Below are 20,368 nucleotides of genomic sequence, written 5' to 3'. Positions count from 1 at the left end.
GTAAAATATGAATTGTCTTTTATATGAAGAAGAATGAGTAGTATAAAATGATATTATTATTCTTACAAATAAGAATATTCTTACATAATTTTTGTGAATAAGTCACAGTTTTTTAATGTTTACAAGATGTTTTATTTATATCAACTCTGTATAGAAGGTATTTTTTAACTTCCATTGCACAGACAAGGAATCTGAAGTCCAGAGAATTTAACTGACTTATCTAACTTGTAAGTTTTACCTCACATTCAGTGTTCTTCCTATTACAAAATTTTATAATGAAGGAAAAATATGAGATTATGGCTATTCAATGTGAATTGCCTATTTGGGATTAATTAATATTTATTGAAGTCCCACATCCTAATAATCACTTCCTTTCATATCAGAGAACAAAATATTCCATTATTCCTCAATATTGTTCAAGTTTATGACTTTTGATCATGTACCTTTCTAAATAATAACAATGAAATTTCAGAACTCTTGATCTGAAAAAACATTCCATGAGAAAACTCAAAATGGAAACATCAAAATTAAAGGAATAGTATGTTGAATTTAAAAAAAAAAAAAGGAATTTTGTTTTTATTGTTCTAAGAGAAAATTTAAACATGGCTTCTGTTTCTAATGGAATCCAAATGACAGAAAACTACAGTTGGAAACCATTTTCCCATCTTTTTATTCCATTTTACAGATGAAAACAAAAAACAAAAAACAGATTCCAAGAAAGCAAGAGATTTGACCATGGTTAATTAACTTGCTAAAAACAGAAGCAAACTTAAAACCTAGCAACCTCTAATCCCAGGTCAGTGAGCTTTCTATTGTCTTGTATTTAATTCCATAGACCTTTGTACAAGATCTTCAAGTTAGTTAGATTTTCACATTTGCATATGGATTATCTTGTTCTTCATCTTCTGATTCATTTAAATCAATGTCAAAATCTAATTCATCACTGGTCTGTCCTTCAAACCTTTTTCTTCTCTTGTAGTTACATATTTCATCACTTTTAACATTGTCTATCTTCTCTAGCTTGTTACTGATCCTGATGGAGAGAGGAAAAAAAATGAAATTACCTGCCAGGTTTTTATTATTATTTTTTGTTCAGTAAAGGCAGAGGGAGTTTTTTAAAACAAAATTCTACCTTTTTCAGATTCCTGATCAGCAGGAATTTCAATGAAACAAGTATATATAAGGATTCATGAAGATTAAGTTATGAGTCCAGTCAATAATAATGTTGAATAATATATTCATTGATTGGCTATTTATTCCACTTTTGCAAAGTAATTTAGGCTTAAAACTTCTCTAAGGAGTAGATTTGACTAGAAGCTAAGGAAAAGTAGTTGGGGCAAAAGAATGAATGAAGGGTATCTGGGTTTCAGGGAGTGGTGTTAACTGTGATAACAGTGCTTGTAAAGAACAATCAAATAGAATAAGGTTTGGGGTACTTATTGACTCATCCTCCCAATGGTTGTACACCAAGTAGTAAATAAAGTTATACTAAATGCTTATATCATAAGGCTTTTAAGATAATCTGCATCCTTGAGACAACATTATAGGAATACTACAAGTATGCCCTACAAGAGCAACAGCAAATATATTCCAATTGACATTTGGTTTTCCATTTACTATAACAAAGCAATAAATGCATCACATCTAATTCACAACTCCTTATTTTCTTTTCTTTGTCAGACAAGCAGGTCTTAACATGAACCAGATATATATAGATTACATCCTGAGTTTAATGATCTCAGCCAGACAAATAAGACTTGACTTATGAATAAAATTATGCCATCAACGGGAAAAAAAATTTTTTTTTAAATTTAATATAAAAATGTTAACTTATTAGGGCTGATTAATGTAAAAAAAAAATTATTGAAATTGATATGGTGAAAGACTATAGAAAAATTTTAAAATAGAAATTCTCTTATAATCTGTTTCCACAGATTTGCTTTTGGCCCACTGTATAATTATACTGAAATATGAGCCCTAATTAGTTACCAGAATGCTTCAGCATAAGAAAACTCAAGTGCCTCAAACACTGAAAGAGTAAAATAAAATTTCATGGAAATACTCACGGAATAACAATTTCTTCTTTCTTTCCACATTTAGCACAAACTTCAAGTTCACAAGCACATGGTCTACAGATCGTGTGATAAGAATCCTTCACTGTCTTTTGTAAACATTTAATACTAAAGAAGAAGAAAAAAAATTGATACCATTTCATTTTAGCTATTTGAATTTTATCAATTATCCTTATCAAACATTTTACCTCCTAGAAAAAAGCTTCAGAAATTCAAAAATTATAAAGAAAATTTATTTTCACCAATCTCATTCAACAAATGTTGAATGGAAGTATATGGAAGGGAAACTGGTAGAGGACATAATATATGCTAAAATATAATACTAATTAATAATAAAATTAAAATATAGTAACACCAAAAAATTAAAAGGACTTCTGTCTAAAATGACAGAAGTTGACCCCAAGGTTTGTACTTGAATGCGGCCTTCAGAAAGGGGTTGCAATTCTATAAGTGAAAGCAACAAGTGAAGAGAAGGAAAAACTGAATTCCAGACTTAGGTGATAATGTAAAGAAAGGTATGAATGTGTAAAAAGAGAGAGAGGGGATGAAGGTAATGACAAGTAGAGTCTTGTTCAGTTCAATAGAATACACCTATATTGGTATAGGGATTCCTTCCTTCTACCAATGAAGTAACAGGTCCAAGCAAAAAACAAAGCAAAACAAAACAAACAAACCAAAAAATAGAGAGATATGGTGGTGGGGAGTAGAATTATTGAAGGCTTCCAAATGTGGGAGTAAAAGGGATCAATTCTATGCATTAAGAATTTTACTCTAGCAATCCTAGGTAAAACAGATTGAAATAGGAAGAATGTGAAAGTGGAAAAGTCAACTAAGAATCTAAGTTGAGGATTACTTAAAGAGCTATAAAGAAGCAAAGAGATGGGCTGGTTATGTATTAAATATGGGAAACAAGTTAAGGAACTGCTTGTGTGCTCTACTGATTTCCATGAAATGTCAAGAGAATAAAAAAAGGCAACTATCAACTCAAGTGGGTCCTCTGTAGTGAAATGACAGGCCAACATGGAGAGAAATTGACAAGAAAGGATGGGATCTGATTTGTGGTCACTAGAGAGATACCTTGAATAAAATTATCTCAGCTCCACTGGAATACCCAAGTAATAACTAACAGAATGCTTTAAGATTTACATAATGCTTTACAAATATTATCTTTTTTGAATCTCACAACAACCATGTGAAGTAGATACTATTATCTCTATTTTCACAGTTGAGGAAATTGAGGATCAGAAAAATCAAATGAATTGTCCACGGTCATCCAGCTAAAAAGAATCACATGTAAAATTAAAATTTAGTTCTTTTTGACTTGAAAGTCTAGTATTCTTTCCACTAAGTCAGTATCTTCAGTAAGGAAACTGAAAACCAAATAAGCTGAGTCGACTTGTCTATTCACAGGAGCAAGAACCAGAATTAGAATTTGTTCTTAAAATTTTTCTACTCTAAATGTAGCATTTTTTTCAATCAACCACATTATTCCTAATGGGAATTTTGCCTGAGAAACTGTCCCACTATTTGAAATGTCTATCAAATATTTCATGATCACTGCAATGCCATGAAAACTATAAAGTATCTCTAGGAAAGTTTTTTAGATTTTTAGTCATATGCATAAAATGCATTTTCTTTTTTAAAAAAAGAGGAAATAACAAATTGAGGTTTCTACTTAAAAATACACGACGGGGAGCCAAGGTGCCGGAGTAACCAGTAAACCCAGTTAATTCCCCCATATTTACTCCCAAACTCACAAAATAGTGCCCCCAAACAATCCTGGAATAGCAGCAAAAAAAAGTAAAAAGTAAAAAGACAAAGTAAAACAGTTTCTGAGCCCAAGAAATTTAGAAGATCCAGGAAAGGTTTGTCTCACTCAGGTAAAAGGAGAATGTGTAGTTCAGGACAGGAAGCAAGCCCTACCTCAGAAAACCAGTGGTAGATCCTCAGTTCTAGTGCAGTGGAGCAGGTAAATGGCAATAACAAGACCCCCAACCACCTCAGAATAATCAAGAAACTGGATAGACTCCAGCTTTGAGAGTCTCTTTATGCTTTACACATAGCCTAGGGCAAACAGACAAACTTCAACAGTCAGACTTCCTAGTGCTTTACTGTAGTTCTTAGCAAACAGGTAGAGACCAGTCCTAGGATGTCTAAGCAAACAGGCAGCAGCCAGCTCCAGGCCCCCTGCCACTTGCTTCAACATAGCAAATATAGAAAATAGGCAGGTAATAGAGCAAGACTGCCTTACACTTCAATATAGCCTGGAGAAACACAGAAATATCTCACGCAGCCTCAGCACATGCCAGACACCACTTATCAGCACCAGGTAAGCAGCTAGACCCCCTACAGCCTCTACTAGGGTGAGATACACACCATCTCCTGTCCCCTACCTTCCACTGTTTCCCCTCAGCACAGCAGAATGAGGCCTCAAAGCCAGAATCTGCAGCCTTAGGCAAAAGAAGCCTGAGATGATGCTCCCTCCACCCTGGGAACAGAAATCAAGTTTAAAAAAAAAAAAAAAAAAGGTAAAAATCTGCCCCCCCCCCCCGCAAAAAAAAAGAAAAAGAGAATCTGACCATAGAAAGTTATCTTGGTAACAGGAAGACCAAGAAACAAACTTTGAAGAAAACAACAAGACCAAGACATATATCTATGGGCAAAACCCCAAAGAAAAATGGGTCCAAAAGTGGTCTCAAGCCCAAACAGAACTCATGGGAGAGTTTAAAAATCATATAAGAAAGGTTAGAAGAAAATTTGAGAAAAGAAATGAGTGATGCAAAAGAATTATGAAAAAAAGGCTGCAAAAAGAGATACAAACACAAATGGTTAAGTGAAAAAGAAAGTACAAAAACTAATCGAGGAAAAAAAAAAACCTTAAAAATTAGAATTGGGTAAATGGAAGCTAATGACTCTATGAGATATCAAAAATTAAAAAAAAGAAAAAATGAAAGGAAATATAAAATACCTCATGGAAAAAAAAAAAAAAACTGACCTGGAATATAGATCCAGGAGAGACAATATCAGAATCACTGGAGTACCTCAACAGCATCCAAATTATCAAGGAAAATCATTCACATGCCATGGAACCAGAGGGTAAAAGAGGTACTGAAAGAATCCAGCAATCATCTCAGGTAAGAGACCCCAAATAAAAACTTCAAGGACTATTATAGCTAAATTTCAGAACTATCAAGGAAAAAATACTGCAAGTGGCCAGAAATGATTCAAATATTGGGGAGCCACAAATAGGATTACACAGAAATTAGTAGCTATAACATTAAAAGATTAGAAATCATGGTATCCTGGAAAGAAAAGGAGCTTGAACAAAAAGTAAGCATCAAGAAAAATATGGTCATTTAATGATTGAAGTTTAATGCTTGAATAAAAGGAAGGATTTTCAGCTTTATAAGAAGACCAGATTTAAATCAAAAATTTGATCTCCTATATCAAGACCCAAGAAAAACTGAGGTATAAAGGGGGAAAGAAAACGTAAGTGATTCAACAGAGCTAAACTATTTACATACCTAAATGGGAAGATGTTATTTATAATTTTAAAAAAATTATATCACTTGAGGATGTTGATTTCAGAAAAGTTTGGATGCTGAGTGAAGTTAGTGGAATCAGGACACTTTACATAGTAATAGCAAGATTATATGATGATCAACTACGACAGAATTAGTCTTCTCACCCATGCAGTGACCTAAGACAATTCTAATAGACTTGGCATGGGAAATGCCATACACCAGAGAAAGAATCATAGAGACTGAATCAAAGGATAGCATTTTCACCTTTTATTTTTTTTTGGGGGGGGGGTTGCTTTTTCTTGTTTTTTTTTGCTTTTTTTTTTTTCCTTTTGCTCTAGTTTTTCTGGCATAGCACATATGGAAATGTTTTGAAGTATTTTACATCTGTCTATAATCACTGTTTTGTTGTCTTAAAGAAGGAAAAAGTAAGGGAGGAAAAGAGAAAAATATGGAACAAAATCATACAAAAATGTTAAAAAAAATAAAAACAAAATATTGAGAAAAAAAATTGTATCACTAACAGAAGATATAGGCATAAGATGAATTTGAAGAAATGGCATAAAAATAATTAAAGAATACACTGCGTGTAGAAGGAAGGGAGAGGAAGAAATATGAAAGACCTATTACGGTGGAAGGGAAGATGGAAGAGCAGGTAGTGGGCATTGCTTTAATCTTACTCTCATCAGTATTGGCTTGAGAGGGAATAATATACACAATCAGCTGAATATAGAAATCAATCTTAGCCATTATAGAAATAGGAGAAGAAAAGATTAAGTAAAGAGAACTGACAGAAGGGAGGACAGATAGAAGCAAAACACTGGGAAGAGGGAATGGATGTTTGAGGACAAACAGGATGGAAGGAAATACAGTTAGTAAATATAACTCTAAAGGTGAATGAGATAAACTCTTTCCCCATAAAACGGAAGCAAATAGCAGAATGGATCAAAAACCAGAAAAAATTCTACCAGAAACCAAAAACCAGAAACAAAGCAGAGTAAAGACATGGGGCTAGATTATTTTATACTTCAGTTTAAGTGAAGTAAAGCAAAGAGGAAAAGCAAAAGTAGACATAATTTTAAAAGATGAGGGAAATTATATCTTGCTTTAGCAAGGTATCAGACAATGAAGCTATATATATATATGTATACATAGCATACAGGAAACATGCTCCAAGTAATATAGCATTCAAATTCTTTATATATTATATATCTTTTTATTTACAAGATATATGCATGGGTAATTTTTCAGCATTGACAGTCAGTTGCAAAACCTTTTGTTTCAATTTTTCCCCTTCTTCCCCCCATTCCCTCCCCCAGATGGCAGGTATACCAATACATGTAAAAAATGTTAAAGTATATGTTAAATACAATATATGTATACATGTCCATACAGTTATTTTGCTGTACAAGAAGAATTGGACTTTGAAATAATGTACAATTAATCTGTGAAAATGCAAGCGGACAAAAACAGAGGGATTGAAAATGCTATGTTGTGGTTCACACTCAATTCCCAGAGTTATTTCATTGGGTGTTACTTGTTCAATTCATTACTGTTCTATTGGAACTGATTTGTTTCATCTCATTGTTGAAGAGGGCCACGTCCATCAGAATTGATCATCATATGGTATTGTTGTTGAAGTATATAATCTCCTGGTCCTGCTCATTTCACTCAACTCAGTTCATGCAAGTCTCTCCAGGCCTTTCTGAAATCATCCTGCTGGTCATTTCTTACAGAACAGTAATATTCTATAACATTCATATACCACAATTTATTTAGCCATTCTCCAATTGAAGGGCATCCACTCCAGTTTCAGGTAGCTACAAAGAGGGCTGCCACAAACATTCTTGTACATATAGCTCCCTTTCCCTTCTTTAATATCTCTTTGGGATATAAGCCCAGTAGTAACACTGCTGGCTCAAAGGGTATGCAGAGTTTGATAACTTTTTGAGCATAGTTCCAAATCGCTCTCCAAAATGGCTGGATGTGTTCACAATTCCACCAATAATGCATCAGTGTCCCAGTTTTCCCAACCTTCCGCATTATCTTTTCCTGTCATTCCAGCCAACTGACAGGTATGTAGTGATATCTCAGTTGTCTTAATTTGCATTTCTCTGATATTTAATAATGACTTGGAGCATCTTTTCATATGGCTAGAAATAGTTTCAATTTCATCATCTGAAAATTGTTCATATCCTTTGACCATTTATCAATTGGAGAATAGCTTGATTTCTTATAAATTAAGAGTCGAGGCCTTTATCAGAACCTTTAACTGTAAAAATGTTTTCCCAGTTGATTGCTTCCCTTCTAATCTTGTCTGCATTAGTTTTGTTTGTACAAAAATTTTTCAATTTGATAATCAAAATTTTCTATTTTGTAATCAATAATGATCTCTAGTTCTTTTTTGGTCACAAATTCCTTCTTCCTCCATAGGTCTGAGAGATATACTGTCCTATGTTCTTTTAATTTATTTATAATCTCATTCTTTATGCCTAGGTCATGAACTAATTTTAACCTTATCTTGGTGTATGGGGTTAAGTGTGGGTCAATGCCTTGTTTCTGCCATACTAATTCTCAATTTTCCCAGCAGTTTTTGTCAAACAGCGAATTCTTATCTCAAAAGCTGGGGTCTTTGAGTTTGTCAAACACTAATTAAAGTTATTGATTATTTTGTCCTTTGAACCTAACCTATCCCACTGATCAACTAGTCTATTTCTTAGCTAATACCAAATGGTTTTGGTAATGGCTGCTTTATAATATAATTTTAGATCTGGTACAGCTAGGCCACCTTCATTTGATTTTTTTTTCATCATTAGTTCCCTTGAAATTCTTGACCTTTTGTTTTTCCATATGAACTTTGTTATTTTTTCTAGGTCATTAAAATAGTTTTTTGGGAATCTGATTGGTATAGCACCACATTAGCAGATTAGTTTAGGTAATATTGTCATCTTTATTATATTTGCTCAATCTGTCCAAGAACACTTAATATTTTTCCAATTGGTTAAATCTGACTTTGTGTGAAGTGTTTTGCAGTTTTGTTCATATAGTTCATGATTTTCTCTTGGCAGATAGATTCCCAAATATTTTATACTATTGGTAGTTACTTTAAATGGAATTTCTCTTTGTAACTGTTGGATGTTATTAGTGATATATAAGAATGCTGATGACTTATGTGGGTTTATTTTGAATCCTGTAACTTTGCTAAAGATGTGGATTATTTCTAATAGCTTTTTAGTATAATTACATAATAGTTGACATAAACTGTGAATATAAGTCACTATGACTAAAACCCAAATATAAAGTAAACTCATCTTCCTGGAATATAGTGACACAACATTCCTTCTTGTCACTATTAGTATTTACTGATAAGAAATCATAATTTAATGACCCCAATATTTATTTATTTGGGACCCACAGTTTAAGCAGCTTTGCTCTAAATCAGCTTTGCATTTGCCTACCGGGTCTCTTGGCAAAGAACAATTAAATATCTCACGGACTGAGGAAGCTGTCATGCTCTTTAGCCTTCTCATTGTATTGCCTGCTTTACAATGTTAATCATTTAAAAACTGTTTTCTCTTTATACAGGGCATATTTAAGATGCAATTCAATGAAGTGTCTTCAGTTAATTCTTCTAATTTGCTATTGACGGTCACATTTTCTCAACTAGTCAATGATCTGGCCAGAAATAAATGATTCTAAAATGGTTCATTCACACATTAGTATTTCCTCTTTGTTTAAATATATTCAGTTTTGTTATGAACAGTACTTATCTTGTTCACCATTCCAAATTCTTGAAGAAATTGCTTGACAGATTGACCTTTAAGAAAATATTTAAAGGGAATAAGTATACAGCTTCTGAGTAATTTACATTCCTTTGACATATTTCTTTTCTTACTCATGAAAAAATTTTGCTATATTTTCCTATGCCATCAAAGAGAAGACAAATAACTATATAGTATATGTTAACTTGGTATGGAGTAACTATGTCAAGCATGGGAGCCTTCCTACCTTCATTGCTGCTCTTGGAACAAACCAGATTAAAATGCAATTGGGAAATATTTAACTAAATAAAAATACAAAGAATGCAAAAAATATTTATATGTGGTTTTCTAAATCAATATGTGGCATACAAGGATCCCTTTATACAATTTAGTGGCTCCCATTTCTATTTGAATTTGACACCACTATTTTGGAGGATCCTATCGCATCTTCCACAAAGATGTTCAATTTCTTCATGCTTTGCAGTGGTACCTAAACCGTAATTTATGGAGGTCTATTTCCTTATGCTCTTTATAAGTACTGCAAAGCAAGTATTTCAAGTATTCCAGCAAATGATGTTTGTTATTACCGTGGGGAACACAATAAAACCAATGCCATTCTTCATTTCTCTGAGGAGAACCTGTGATCCATCTTACCATTTAGGTACAATTGTTTTATATCTTCTGGTATCAATTACAAAAAAAATGCTAATATAAGTGTAATTTTTCATGTTTGTGATATTCTTAGAGTTGGGCAAGTCTGATATACAGCACACTTAATAGATGATTATACAATGGAACTGAAGTGGTTTGTATTCTCCTGTCATTACTGAAAAGAAGCTGTAGAATGACTCTTTATCAAGATGAACTAAGAAGATAAGTTTGCATCCCATCCTTATCCTTGCCAAGGCCAATTATGGATTTTAACATAGTTCCTCCTAAACACAAAACACACATTTTCCACTCTGGTCTCTCCCAGAAGAGGCTTCCCATGTGGTACCATACATTGTCTTTGTGCCTACACTCTGAACAAAGGTGGGCAAAATCATACAATTATTCTGTCTAGTCCACTACAAATTTATGTTACTTTATCTCAAATGGGCCCTGCTACTAGATAATCTTCCTATATCTCTTGTCAATTCATTTTCCATAGCAGCAATTCCAAAGCTTCTCATGCTTGGTTAAACCCCCCATGGAGCTCTCTACCCCACTCTCTCAGCTAAGAACCTTTGAGTCCATTTACCATCAACTCTCAATTTTCACTCTTTTTTTCATCTCCTGTCACTTTTGCCTCTCTCTCCCTTTTGCTGTTGCATATGAGGAAGCAGCCATAGTTCTGTACCAAGGTTAACTTTTCCACTTGTTCAAGTAATTGTATTCCATCTCACCTCCTTCAATCACCGGAACAGCTCCCTGTCATCTCACTTTCACTTATTTTCAACCTTTACCCATTACCTTATTTCCTATTGTTGGCAAATATATCCATGTTTCTCTATCCTGAAAAAAGCCCTTATTTGATCCTTCTACTCTTATGTCTCTTCCTTCTTTGGAGCTAACCTCTGAAAAAAAAGCTATCTACAATAGATACTTCCACTTTTTTTCCTCACTTTCATCTTAACTCCTTATAATCTGGTTTCTGATCTTATTCAACTGAAACTGGTCTCTCCAAAATTATTAATGATCTTTTGTTGCCAAACCCAAAGGTCTTTCCTTGACCTTTCTGCAGCCTTTGACACAGCTAATCACAACATATGGCGCCCGAATGTGGGTCATAAGATACACAAAGAAACAAAGAAGCATCAGTGCCCAAGAGCTGTTTGTGAGTAGGATCCTCCCAGAGTTTCTTCAGTAACCTGCAGGGAAGGAAAGGGAGAAGAGACCCAGTAAGACTTTTTTTAGTCTAAGTAATTAAATGGGCCAACACATCAAAGGGCCAAGCCAGGAGACTGATGAGAGATTTATGAAAAATGCTTGTTCTGACTACAATTCTCTTCTCTATTTGATTTGCCTCCATGACAAGTCACAAGATTCAACACCTGCTATAGTATCTTACCCTACAACTATCTACTAATAGATCTATTAGTAATAGTGCTGTTTGCACTCCCTAGCATGAGGACTCGTGTGTCTTAGCATGTGGACTTAGATAACAGCTAATGCATAAACTTACTGACTATGCAATGGGGGGAAAATAATCGTGTTTCCATAAAACAAAAACTGGGGAATTGTTAAAGACCAGGCCAAGGTGAAAGGGCAGGTCAATTCTCCGAGAGCCTTCACAGTTGTGAATCATAATTAAAGTGCCTATCCAATCATAACATTTCTCTACTCAACCAACTTTAGTCACTTCATACCATCTTCAGGAGAAAACAAAAAGTTCTATTTGGCATGCAAAGTGCTTCATAACCTAGTCCCCTCTTACATTTGTCTTTCACCTCCCTAACAGTTTTCAACTCCAGTAATAACATTGGCTTACTGGCAGTTACACAAACAAGACATTTTAACTCTTGGCTCCAAACATTTTCCCGAAGTTGAGAAAACTCTTATTCCACTCTTCCTAGTGATCTCCCTGGCTTCCTTTTAAGTTCAAAATAAAATCCTATCTTGTAAATGATGTCTTCCCCAACCTTGTAAATTCCATTGCTTTTCTTCTTTTAATTATTTCCTATTTATCTTGTATATAGCTTTATAATATCTTGGGTAAATGACAGAACTTATAGGGGCCTCAGTTTTCTCATCTGTAATAACACCTATTTACATATAGTACTTTAGTTTACAAAGTGAATTGAATTAAATAATTTTGAAGGTCTATTTTTTTTAATAGTATTTAATTTTTCCAATACATGTAAAAATAGTTTTCAACATTTTTAAATTTTTCTCCCTCCTTCCCTTAGCCCCCCCCTCCTCAAAACAGAAAGCAATTTGATATAGGTTAAATATCTACAATTCTTTTAAACATATTTTCTTATTTATCATGTTGTACAGGCCAAAAAGGGAAAAAAACCCTGACAAAGAAAAATAACAAATAAATAAAAAGGGAAAATACTATGCTTCAATCCTTATTCAGTCCCCATCGTTCTATCTCTGGATGGCAGATGGCATTTTTCATCCCAAGTCTGTTGGAAATATCTTAAATCAAGACATTGTTGGGAAGAGCCATAATCTTCTTGTTACTGGGTACAATGTTCTTTTGGTTCTACTCACTTCACTCAGCATCAGTTCATGTAAGTCTTTCCAGGGTCTTTCCAGGGTTTTCTGAAATCAGCCTATTCATCATTTCTTTTAGAACAATAATGTTCTATTACATAATACCATAAATCTCTAATAGATAAACATTCACTCAAATACTAGTTCCTTGCCATTATAAAAAGGACTGCTACAAAAATTTTGCACATGTAAGTCCTTTTTTCTCTTTTATGATCTTTTTTGGAATATAGACCCAGTAGGGACACTGCTGGATCAAAGGGCAAGCACAGTTTGATAGCCCTTTGGGCATAGTTTATAGTTTTTTCCCCCAATTTTCCACATTTTTATTTGAAGTTTTGAATTCCAAATTCTAATCCTCTCTCCCCATCAAGCAATCAGATATGGGTTATACATGTTCAATCCTCTAAAATATTTCTACATTAGTCATTTTCTATATTTCAAATAAAAAAAGAAAAGGAAAGTGAAAAAAAGCATGCTTCAATATATCTTCAAACATTATCATTTCTTTCTCTGGAAATCGATAGTATGCTTAAACATTAGTCCTTTGGGATTGTAGTAACAAGAATAGCTGACATTCACAGTTCTTCATCAAACATTATTGCTGTTATTGTGTACAACATTCTCTTGGTTGTTCACTTCTTTATGCATTAGTTCACAAAAGTCTTTCTAGATTTTTCTGAGATCTTCTTGTTTTTCATTTCTCATAGCCCAATAATATTCCATTACAATCAAACATCACAGTTTATTTAGCCATTTTCCATCTTTTCTATAACATGAGAAGTTAAATGATCTGTCAAGTTTTTCTGGGAAATAAAATAAGGCAATATTTGGACCCAAGATCTTTGATTCCAAATTCAATGCTTTTATACTTTTTCTCTACATATACACATACTAAATAAGTCTTGTAATTTAATCAATGTGGGGATACTCTTCACTGATGGATTATAACCTTACAATCTATGAATCATCATGGCCTCCCTTTTCATCCAAGATCAAAAGTTACAAATACACAAAGCTATACATATGACAAATACATAGATACAGTTATAGACCATCAAAGATAACATTTAATAATGCTTTAAGGTTTGCAAAGTATATTACTAAGATTGTTTCATTTGATCATCATAACAGTCCTACGAAATAGGTACTATTATAACACCCATTTTGGAGAAAGGAAACTGAGGCTAGCAAGCTCAGTGACCTGCCCAGAGTCAGAATGTCTGAACTCTTCCCAGTTTCCTCTTGGAAACAATGATAAAACAATTCTTGAAACAGATGCTAAGTGACAAAAAGATGGAGTGAAACAGTTTTCTAGCTTAAGATAATTCAGAAGGATTTGAGGAAAAGTTTTGTCTCTCTTGTATAAAGGGAAGCATAACCCATAAGTAGCTGAGGCAGGAGTCAAACTAAGCATTCCAGACTCCAAATTCAGCACTATATCCACTCTGATACCAATTACTTAGAGATGATATAGAAATTAGCTCAATTTAGTAGGAAAGCTAGAAACCGAAGACCAGATATTTACTCTGTGGTGACATATTTTCATTTGCTTACTTATGGCAGGAGACAGTATTTTTACTCAGTATCTCACTATTTGCCAATACATAACAGACATATCAGCGGCAACTACAGCTAGCTAATAAGAATAATAAGATGAACTTTCAATAAAATATTTATTTTATTGAATAATAAAAATCTTTGCACATCAAAATTCCCTTGTAAAGATAGTTATAAAACATTGCTGTTCATACTAATTACCTTTTTTATTTAGATGTGGTGATCTCACCAATTGTAATTGTTGTCTTTTGCCTCTAAGCAATTACCCATAGCAGACATTAAAACATCTGATTTAGTCTACAGAATACAAAGGGAAGAATAATACAAATCTTCACTAAAGCTGAACTCAGTCCAAGAATTTTCCAACAACTGCAAAAATCTCAATGTTTGGTACTTATTTTCAGTGCTACCAGCAGCATCCTTTTTCACTATGTACATTAAGAATAGAGACAAAAATCATGAAGGTTGGAACATATAATTAATGAAAAAGTCAAATGCAGCCTATATAAATAGGACGAGCACATTTTATATATCTACTTCCTGTGATTTAATTTGTCATTTATTAAAAGGCTATGATAAAGAGTGATGTTAAGACTATAAAAACTTGAAAATACCATTAGCAGGTTTGAATTCAATCAAAATATTAAAAATATCTTAAGTTTATATGAGTTCTATTTGTTGTTTTTCAGTCATTTTTCAATTGTGTCATATTCTTCAGCACCCCATTCAGGGTTTTCTTGGCAAGTATACTGGAGTGTTTTGCCATTTCCTTTTCCAGCTCATTTTACAGATGAGGAAACCAAAGCAAACAAGATTAAGTGTCTTACCCAGAAGTCACTCACCTAGTCAATCTCTAAAGCCAAATCTGAACTAAGATTTTCCTGATTCCAGGCATGGTGACATCCATTATGATACTTAGCTACCTTTATAAATTATAAGTTCCATAAATTAAACTAAATACCACATAGCAAAACTAGTCCTAACTACAGTACAAAATACAGCTAATTCAGTTACATAAATTGGAAATTGACATATTTTGTCATATTCATGATGGACAGTGAACAGAAGCATCCTCCAGATTTCCTGATATGTACTTTATTGTAGGAAATAATATTGCAAAGCATGAAAAGAAGTTCTGACTTATGATGATTTTTTCATGATTGCAAAATTTCTATAAGAATGATTAAAGAGAGAGTGTACTTGATGACAAACCCTCCTTTACGTCTCAGGTAAAGTCTCACCTTCTACAAGAAACCTTGTCCTATTTCCTCCAAATTTTCAACTTTACACACATACACACAAAAACACAATCTATTTGTATTTAGCATTTTGAATTAGTGCTTAGTACAGTATCTGGCACATAAGAGGTACTTAATAAATGCAAATTTACTGATGGCCTGACAGACTACATAAACAGGATTCAACAGTTTTCTACAAAAGACCACATCTTTACAGTCACACAAATGAATGAAAGATATAAAGTACAAAGGATGCCATTGCATATACTATTTCTTGATTTTTTCTAAAGTATTTAACATTGTAAATCAAAATGCAGCCTTGCTTGAACAAATTGCATCCCATACATAAGTTCAAATGATAGATAGTACTATGAATTTAATTTTACTCAATGATACATTAAGTAGGGAGGAACCAAAATGGTAGAAAAAAGCCAGGAAGTTGTCTGAACTTTCCCCAATTTTTCCTGGAAACAATGTTAAATCAATCCTTGAAACAGATTTTGGAGTGACAAAACTCACAAAAACATAGAGTGAAGTAATTTTCCAGCTTACGATAACTTAGAAAGACTTGACGAAAAGTCTTGTCTCCCTTGGGTAAAGAGGAACATAACCCAGCACAGACAGTGCCCAGGCAAATCAAAGGGAGGCTTTCAGCACAGATCAGCAACTAAGGCCCCTCAGTCCTGGCTCAGCAGGCTAGTGTCACAACAGGCCAGTTGTCAGGTCTCCAACCCCAGCATAGGAGGGAAACTATCAGTCTTGGAATTCCCAACACAATAGGCACAACTACTCTGGGTCACTCAAGTGCAAAATTAGTGCTAACTATAGTAGAGAACACAGCTAATTCAATCACATAAATTGGAAATTGGCATATTTTACAGAATTTGTTCTATTGATAATGTTGGACAGTGAATAGAAATATCCTCCAGATTCTCTGGTATCTGGCTTTACTGTAGGAATAAGTACAAAGCATATGAAAAGAAGTTCTAACTCATGTTAATTTTTCATGACTAAAATTTCTGGGCTGGGCAAACTGCCAGCATCTGAGGTACAGAAAGCCAAAAATCAGGTTTCAGGTCCATAATGAAAGAAGTGTAAAATGAAAAGTCATGAAACAGGTGCCAAAATAGTAAAAAAGAAAAAGAAGAAATGAACCCATACTATACAAAGCTACTATGATGACAGGGAAGGAAGGAAGGAAAGAAGAAAGGAAAAAAGGGAGGGAGGATAGGAGAGAGAAAGGAAGAAAGAAAGGGAAATGAGAATTAAGAGAGTAAACAGCTTGGAAAAGGAAGGACAAAAATTTACTGAGGAAAACAATTCCTTAAAAATATAATTCATCAAATGGTAAAAAAAAAAAAAAAATCCACTGAACAAAAAAAAACTCCTTAAAAAATAGAACTAGCCAAATAAAAAGGGAAGTATAAAAATTCACTAGAGATAATAGTTTCTTAAAAATTAGAACTGAAAAAGGTAGAAGTGAATGACTCTATGAGAAACCAATAATCAGTTCAACAAAATCAAAAGAATGAAAAAAAAAAAGAAGAAGAAGAAGAAAATGTACAATACCTCATTGAAAAAAGACCTGTCCTGGAAAACATCCAGAAGAGATCATTTAAGAATAATAATTCTATTGGAATATTCTATACAGACTATCAGAAAACCAAGATTTTAAAAAGGGGCGTAATTTCTATTAAGAAATTATCAAGAAAAACTTCCCTGTTAAGGAGAAGAACCAGTGAGAAAATACTTAATGAAAGAATTCCCCAATAACCTTCTAAAACAAATTTCATAATGAAAACTTCAAGGAATTGATATTCCTGCCCAAATTCTAGAATTATCAAGTATCAAATAAATACTGCAGACAGCAAGAAAGAAACAATTCAAATATCAAGGAACCACAGTCAGAATTACACAGAAAATAGCACCTTCTTTATTAAAGGACTGCAGGGCTTGAAATGTAACATTCCAGAATGCAAAGGAGCTTAAATTATGACCAATAATAAACCGCATATAATATACTATAATAAACTGAGCATAATCTTTCAGGGGGGAAATTGACATTCAAGGTATAGAGGACTTTCAAATATTCCTAATGGAAAGACCAGAGCTGAACAGAAAATTTGATTTTCAAATACAAGACTGTATTTCAATTCAAAAGAAGCATAAAAAGGTAAATGGGGAAAAAAATGTAATATGTTATTCATAAGATTAAACTGTTACATCCCAACATGGGAGAATGATACTTAATAACTCTTGAGAACTGTATTCTATTTGGACAATTAGAAGGGAGGGTATACATAGATGATATATAAATATACAAAAGCAGGCAAAATATTGTATTGGGAGAAGACAGGAGGAGGCAAAATGGGATAAATTACATCACATAAAGAGGCACAGAAGACGTCTTACAGTAGGGAGAAGTGAATTTGAACCCTAGTCTCATCACATTTGGTTCTGAAGGGTATAGAAATGTATCTTCTCCTAAAGGAAAGTAGAAGGGAAAGAAAAGGTAGAGAGGTTGATAGAACACAGGGCAGATTGAGAGAAGTGATTATCAGACCAAAACATTACTTTTAAGGGGTAAAAGGAGAAAGAAAAATACAAATGAAGGGAAAATAGGATAAACACAATTAGAAATCATAACTGTGAACATGAATGGGATAAATTCTATAAACAGAAGCAAATATCAGAGTAAATTAAAAATCAGAACCCTACAACATATTTACAAGAAACATCTGAAGCAGAGAGATACACATAGAGAAAAAGTAAATGATTGGAACAGAATATATTATGCTTCAGCTGAAGCAAAAAAAAGCAGGGATAGCAATCTTGATCTCAGACAAAGCAAAATAAAAAACAGATCGAAATAAAAAAAAAAAACATAAGGAAGGAAACTACATCTTGCTAAAAGGTACTTTAGATGATGAATTGATATCAATAGTAAACATACATGTACCAAGTCATAATACATTCCAATTTTTAGCAAATTTGAGTGAGTTTTGGGAAGGAACAAACAGCAGAACTATAATGGATGGGTAAGGGTACCCAACCTCTCCTTCTCAAAATTAGATTAATCTAAACATAAAACAAAAAAGAAATAATTTAAGGGAATGGAATCAAATTTTAGAAAAGTTAGATATGATAAGACATCTGGAGAAAATTAAATGGGAATAGAAACGGAATTAGAAAGGATTATACTTTTTTCAGTGATATACTTAGGTAAAAAATGACCATGTATTAGGGCATAAAAAATACACAGTGAAGTGCAGAAATGCAGAAGTAGTAAATGTTTCCTTTTTAGATCATTGTGTAAGAAAAATTATGGGTAATAAAAGACCATAGAAAAGAGAGATTAAAATTAATTGTTAATTATTAAATAATCTAATCCTAAAGAATCAGTGGGTCAAATAACAGACCACAGAAGTAATCAACAATTTCACCAAAGGGAATTATAATAATGAAACATACCAAAATTTATGGACGAAGCTAAAGCAATTCTTAGGAAATTTTATATCTCTAACTGATTGCATAAATAAAACAAAAAAAGAGCAGACTGATAAATTGGGCATGTACTTTAGTCAAAGGAGATACTAAAAAAACTAAAAGAAAGAAAACTATTGACCTAATAAATAAAACCAAGAGTTGATTTTATAAAATAACCATTGAAAAATAAAAGTTTGGTTAATTTGATTTTTAAAAAGAAGGAGAAAAACAAATGAAAAGGATAAATTTACCATCAAAGAAGAGAAAATTAAAATAAAAATTAGGTCTGACAATCCAAATGAAATGGATGAATATTTAAACAAATATAAATTGCCCAGATTAAAACAGGTAAAAAAAAAACACTTAAATAACTGCATTTTTTTAAAAAAGAAATTGAACCAATCATTAGTGGATTCCCTTAGAAAAACTATCCAGGGCTAGATGGACTTATAAATGAATTCTACAAAACATTTAAAAAACAATTAATTCTAATACTTTATAAACTCTTTGAGAAAATAGGTTGAGTCCTATCAAATTTAATGACATAAATATGGTCATAATATCTAAACTAGGAAGAACCAAAACAAAGAAAGAAAAATATACATCAATTTCTTTAATGAATTTTATTACTGTAATTGTTATTACAATAATATAATTATATTAATGTAAAAATTTTAAATAAAATACAGCAAAATACAGCAATTTATCATGAGGATAACATACTATGAGCAGATGGGATTTGTACCAGGAATGCAGGGCTGGTTCAAAATTAGAAAAACTTTCAAAATAATTGACCACTTCAATAATAAAACCAATTGAAATTATATAATTTAAATCATATGATCACAATTAATGTTATGATTCAACATTTAACATTATCTCTTCCTGTCATCTTAGCCAATCTGAAAAGTGAAGCGATATCTCAGAATTGTCTTAATTTGCATTTCTCTAATCCATAATGATTTAGAGCATTTTTTTCATGACTAGAAATGGTTTTAATTGATAGGAAACATTTTAAAATGCAAAATGGATCATTTTTTTTTGCACAAACAAAACCAATGCAAGCAAGATTAGAAGGAAAGCAGAAAGATAGGAAACAACTTTTACTGCCAGTATTTCTGAGAAAGACCTCATTTACAAAATATGTAGAGAACTGAGTCAAATTTATAAGAATTCACATTATTCTCCAATTGATAAATGGTCAAAGGATATGAACAGGCAATTTTCAAATGAAGAAATTAGTCATATTAAAAAATGTTCTTATCACTATTGATTAGAGAATTGAAAATTAAAATAACTGAGATATCATCTCATATAACAGAAGATAGAAAAGGAAAATGATAAATGGCACAGTGGATAGAGCCTAGGCCCTAAAGTCGGAAGGACCCGAGTTCAAATCCGGCCTCAGACATTTAATACTTCCTAGCTGTGTGACTCTGGATAAGTCACTTAACTCCAACTGCCTCAGCAAATAATAATAATAATAATAATAATAATAATAAAAGAAAATAATAAATGATGCAGAGGTGTGA

At 32.8% G+C, this 20,368-nt stretch overlaps 1 protein-coding gene across 1 annotated transcript in view; it reads right to left on the bottom strand.

The window, feature by feature from the left end:
* Positions 1 to 641: 641 nt before the first annotated feature.
* Positions 642 to 20,368, bottom strand: part of C1H9orf85 (chromosome 1 C9orf85 homolog) — a 48,444-nt gene continuing 28,717 nt past the window's right edge. Inside the window, exons 3-4 of the mRNA XM_051962119.1 lie at positions 2,067 to 2,180; positions 642 to 1,033 (exon numbers count right to left, since the gene is read on the bottom strand). Of these exons, the coding sequence (XP_051818079.1) occupies positions 862 to 1,033; positions 2,067 to 2,180 (286 nt within the window). The 3' untranslated portion in view covers positions 642 to 861. The remainder of the gene's footprint in view (positions 1,034 to 2,066; positions 2,181 to 20,368) is intronic.

Source organism: Antechinus flavipes, chromosome 1 (assembly GCF_016432865.1).
Source record: "Antechinus flavipes isolate AdamAnt ecotype Samford, QLD, Australia chromosome 1, AdamAnt_v2, whole genome shotgun sequence".
Lineage (NCBI taxonomy): Eukaryota > Metazoa > Chordata > Mammalia > Dasyuromorphia > Dasyuridae > Antechinus > Antechinus flavipes.
Note: the sequence above shows the minus strand (reverse complement) of the source record. Positions and strands in the feature narration are given on the sequence as shown.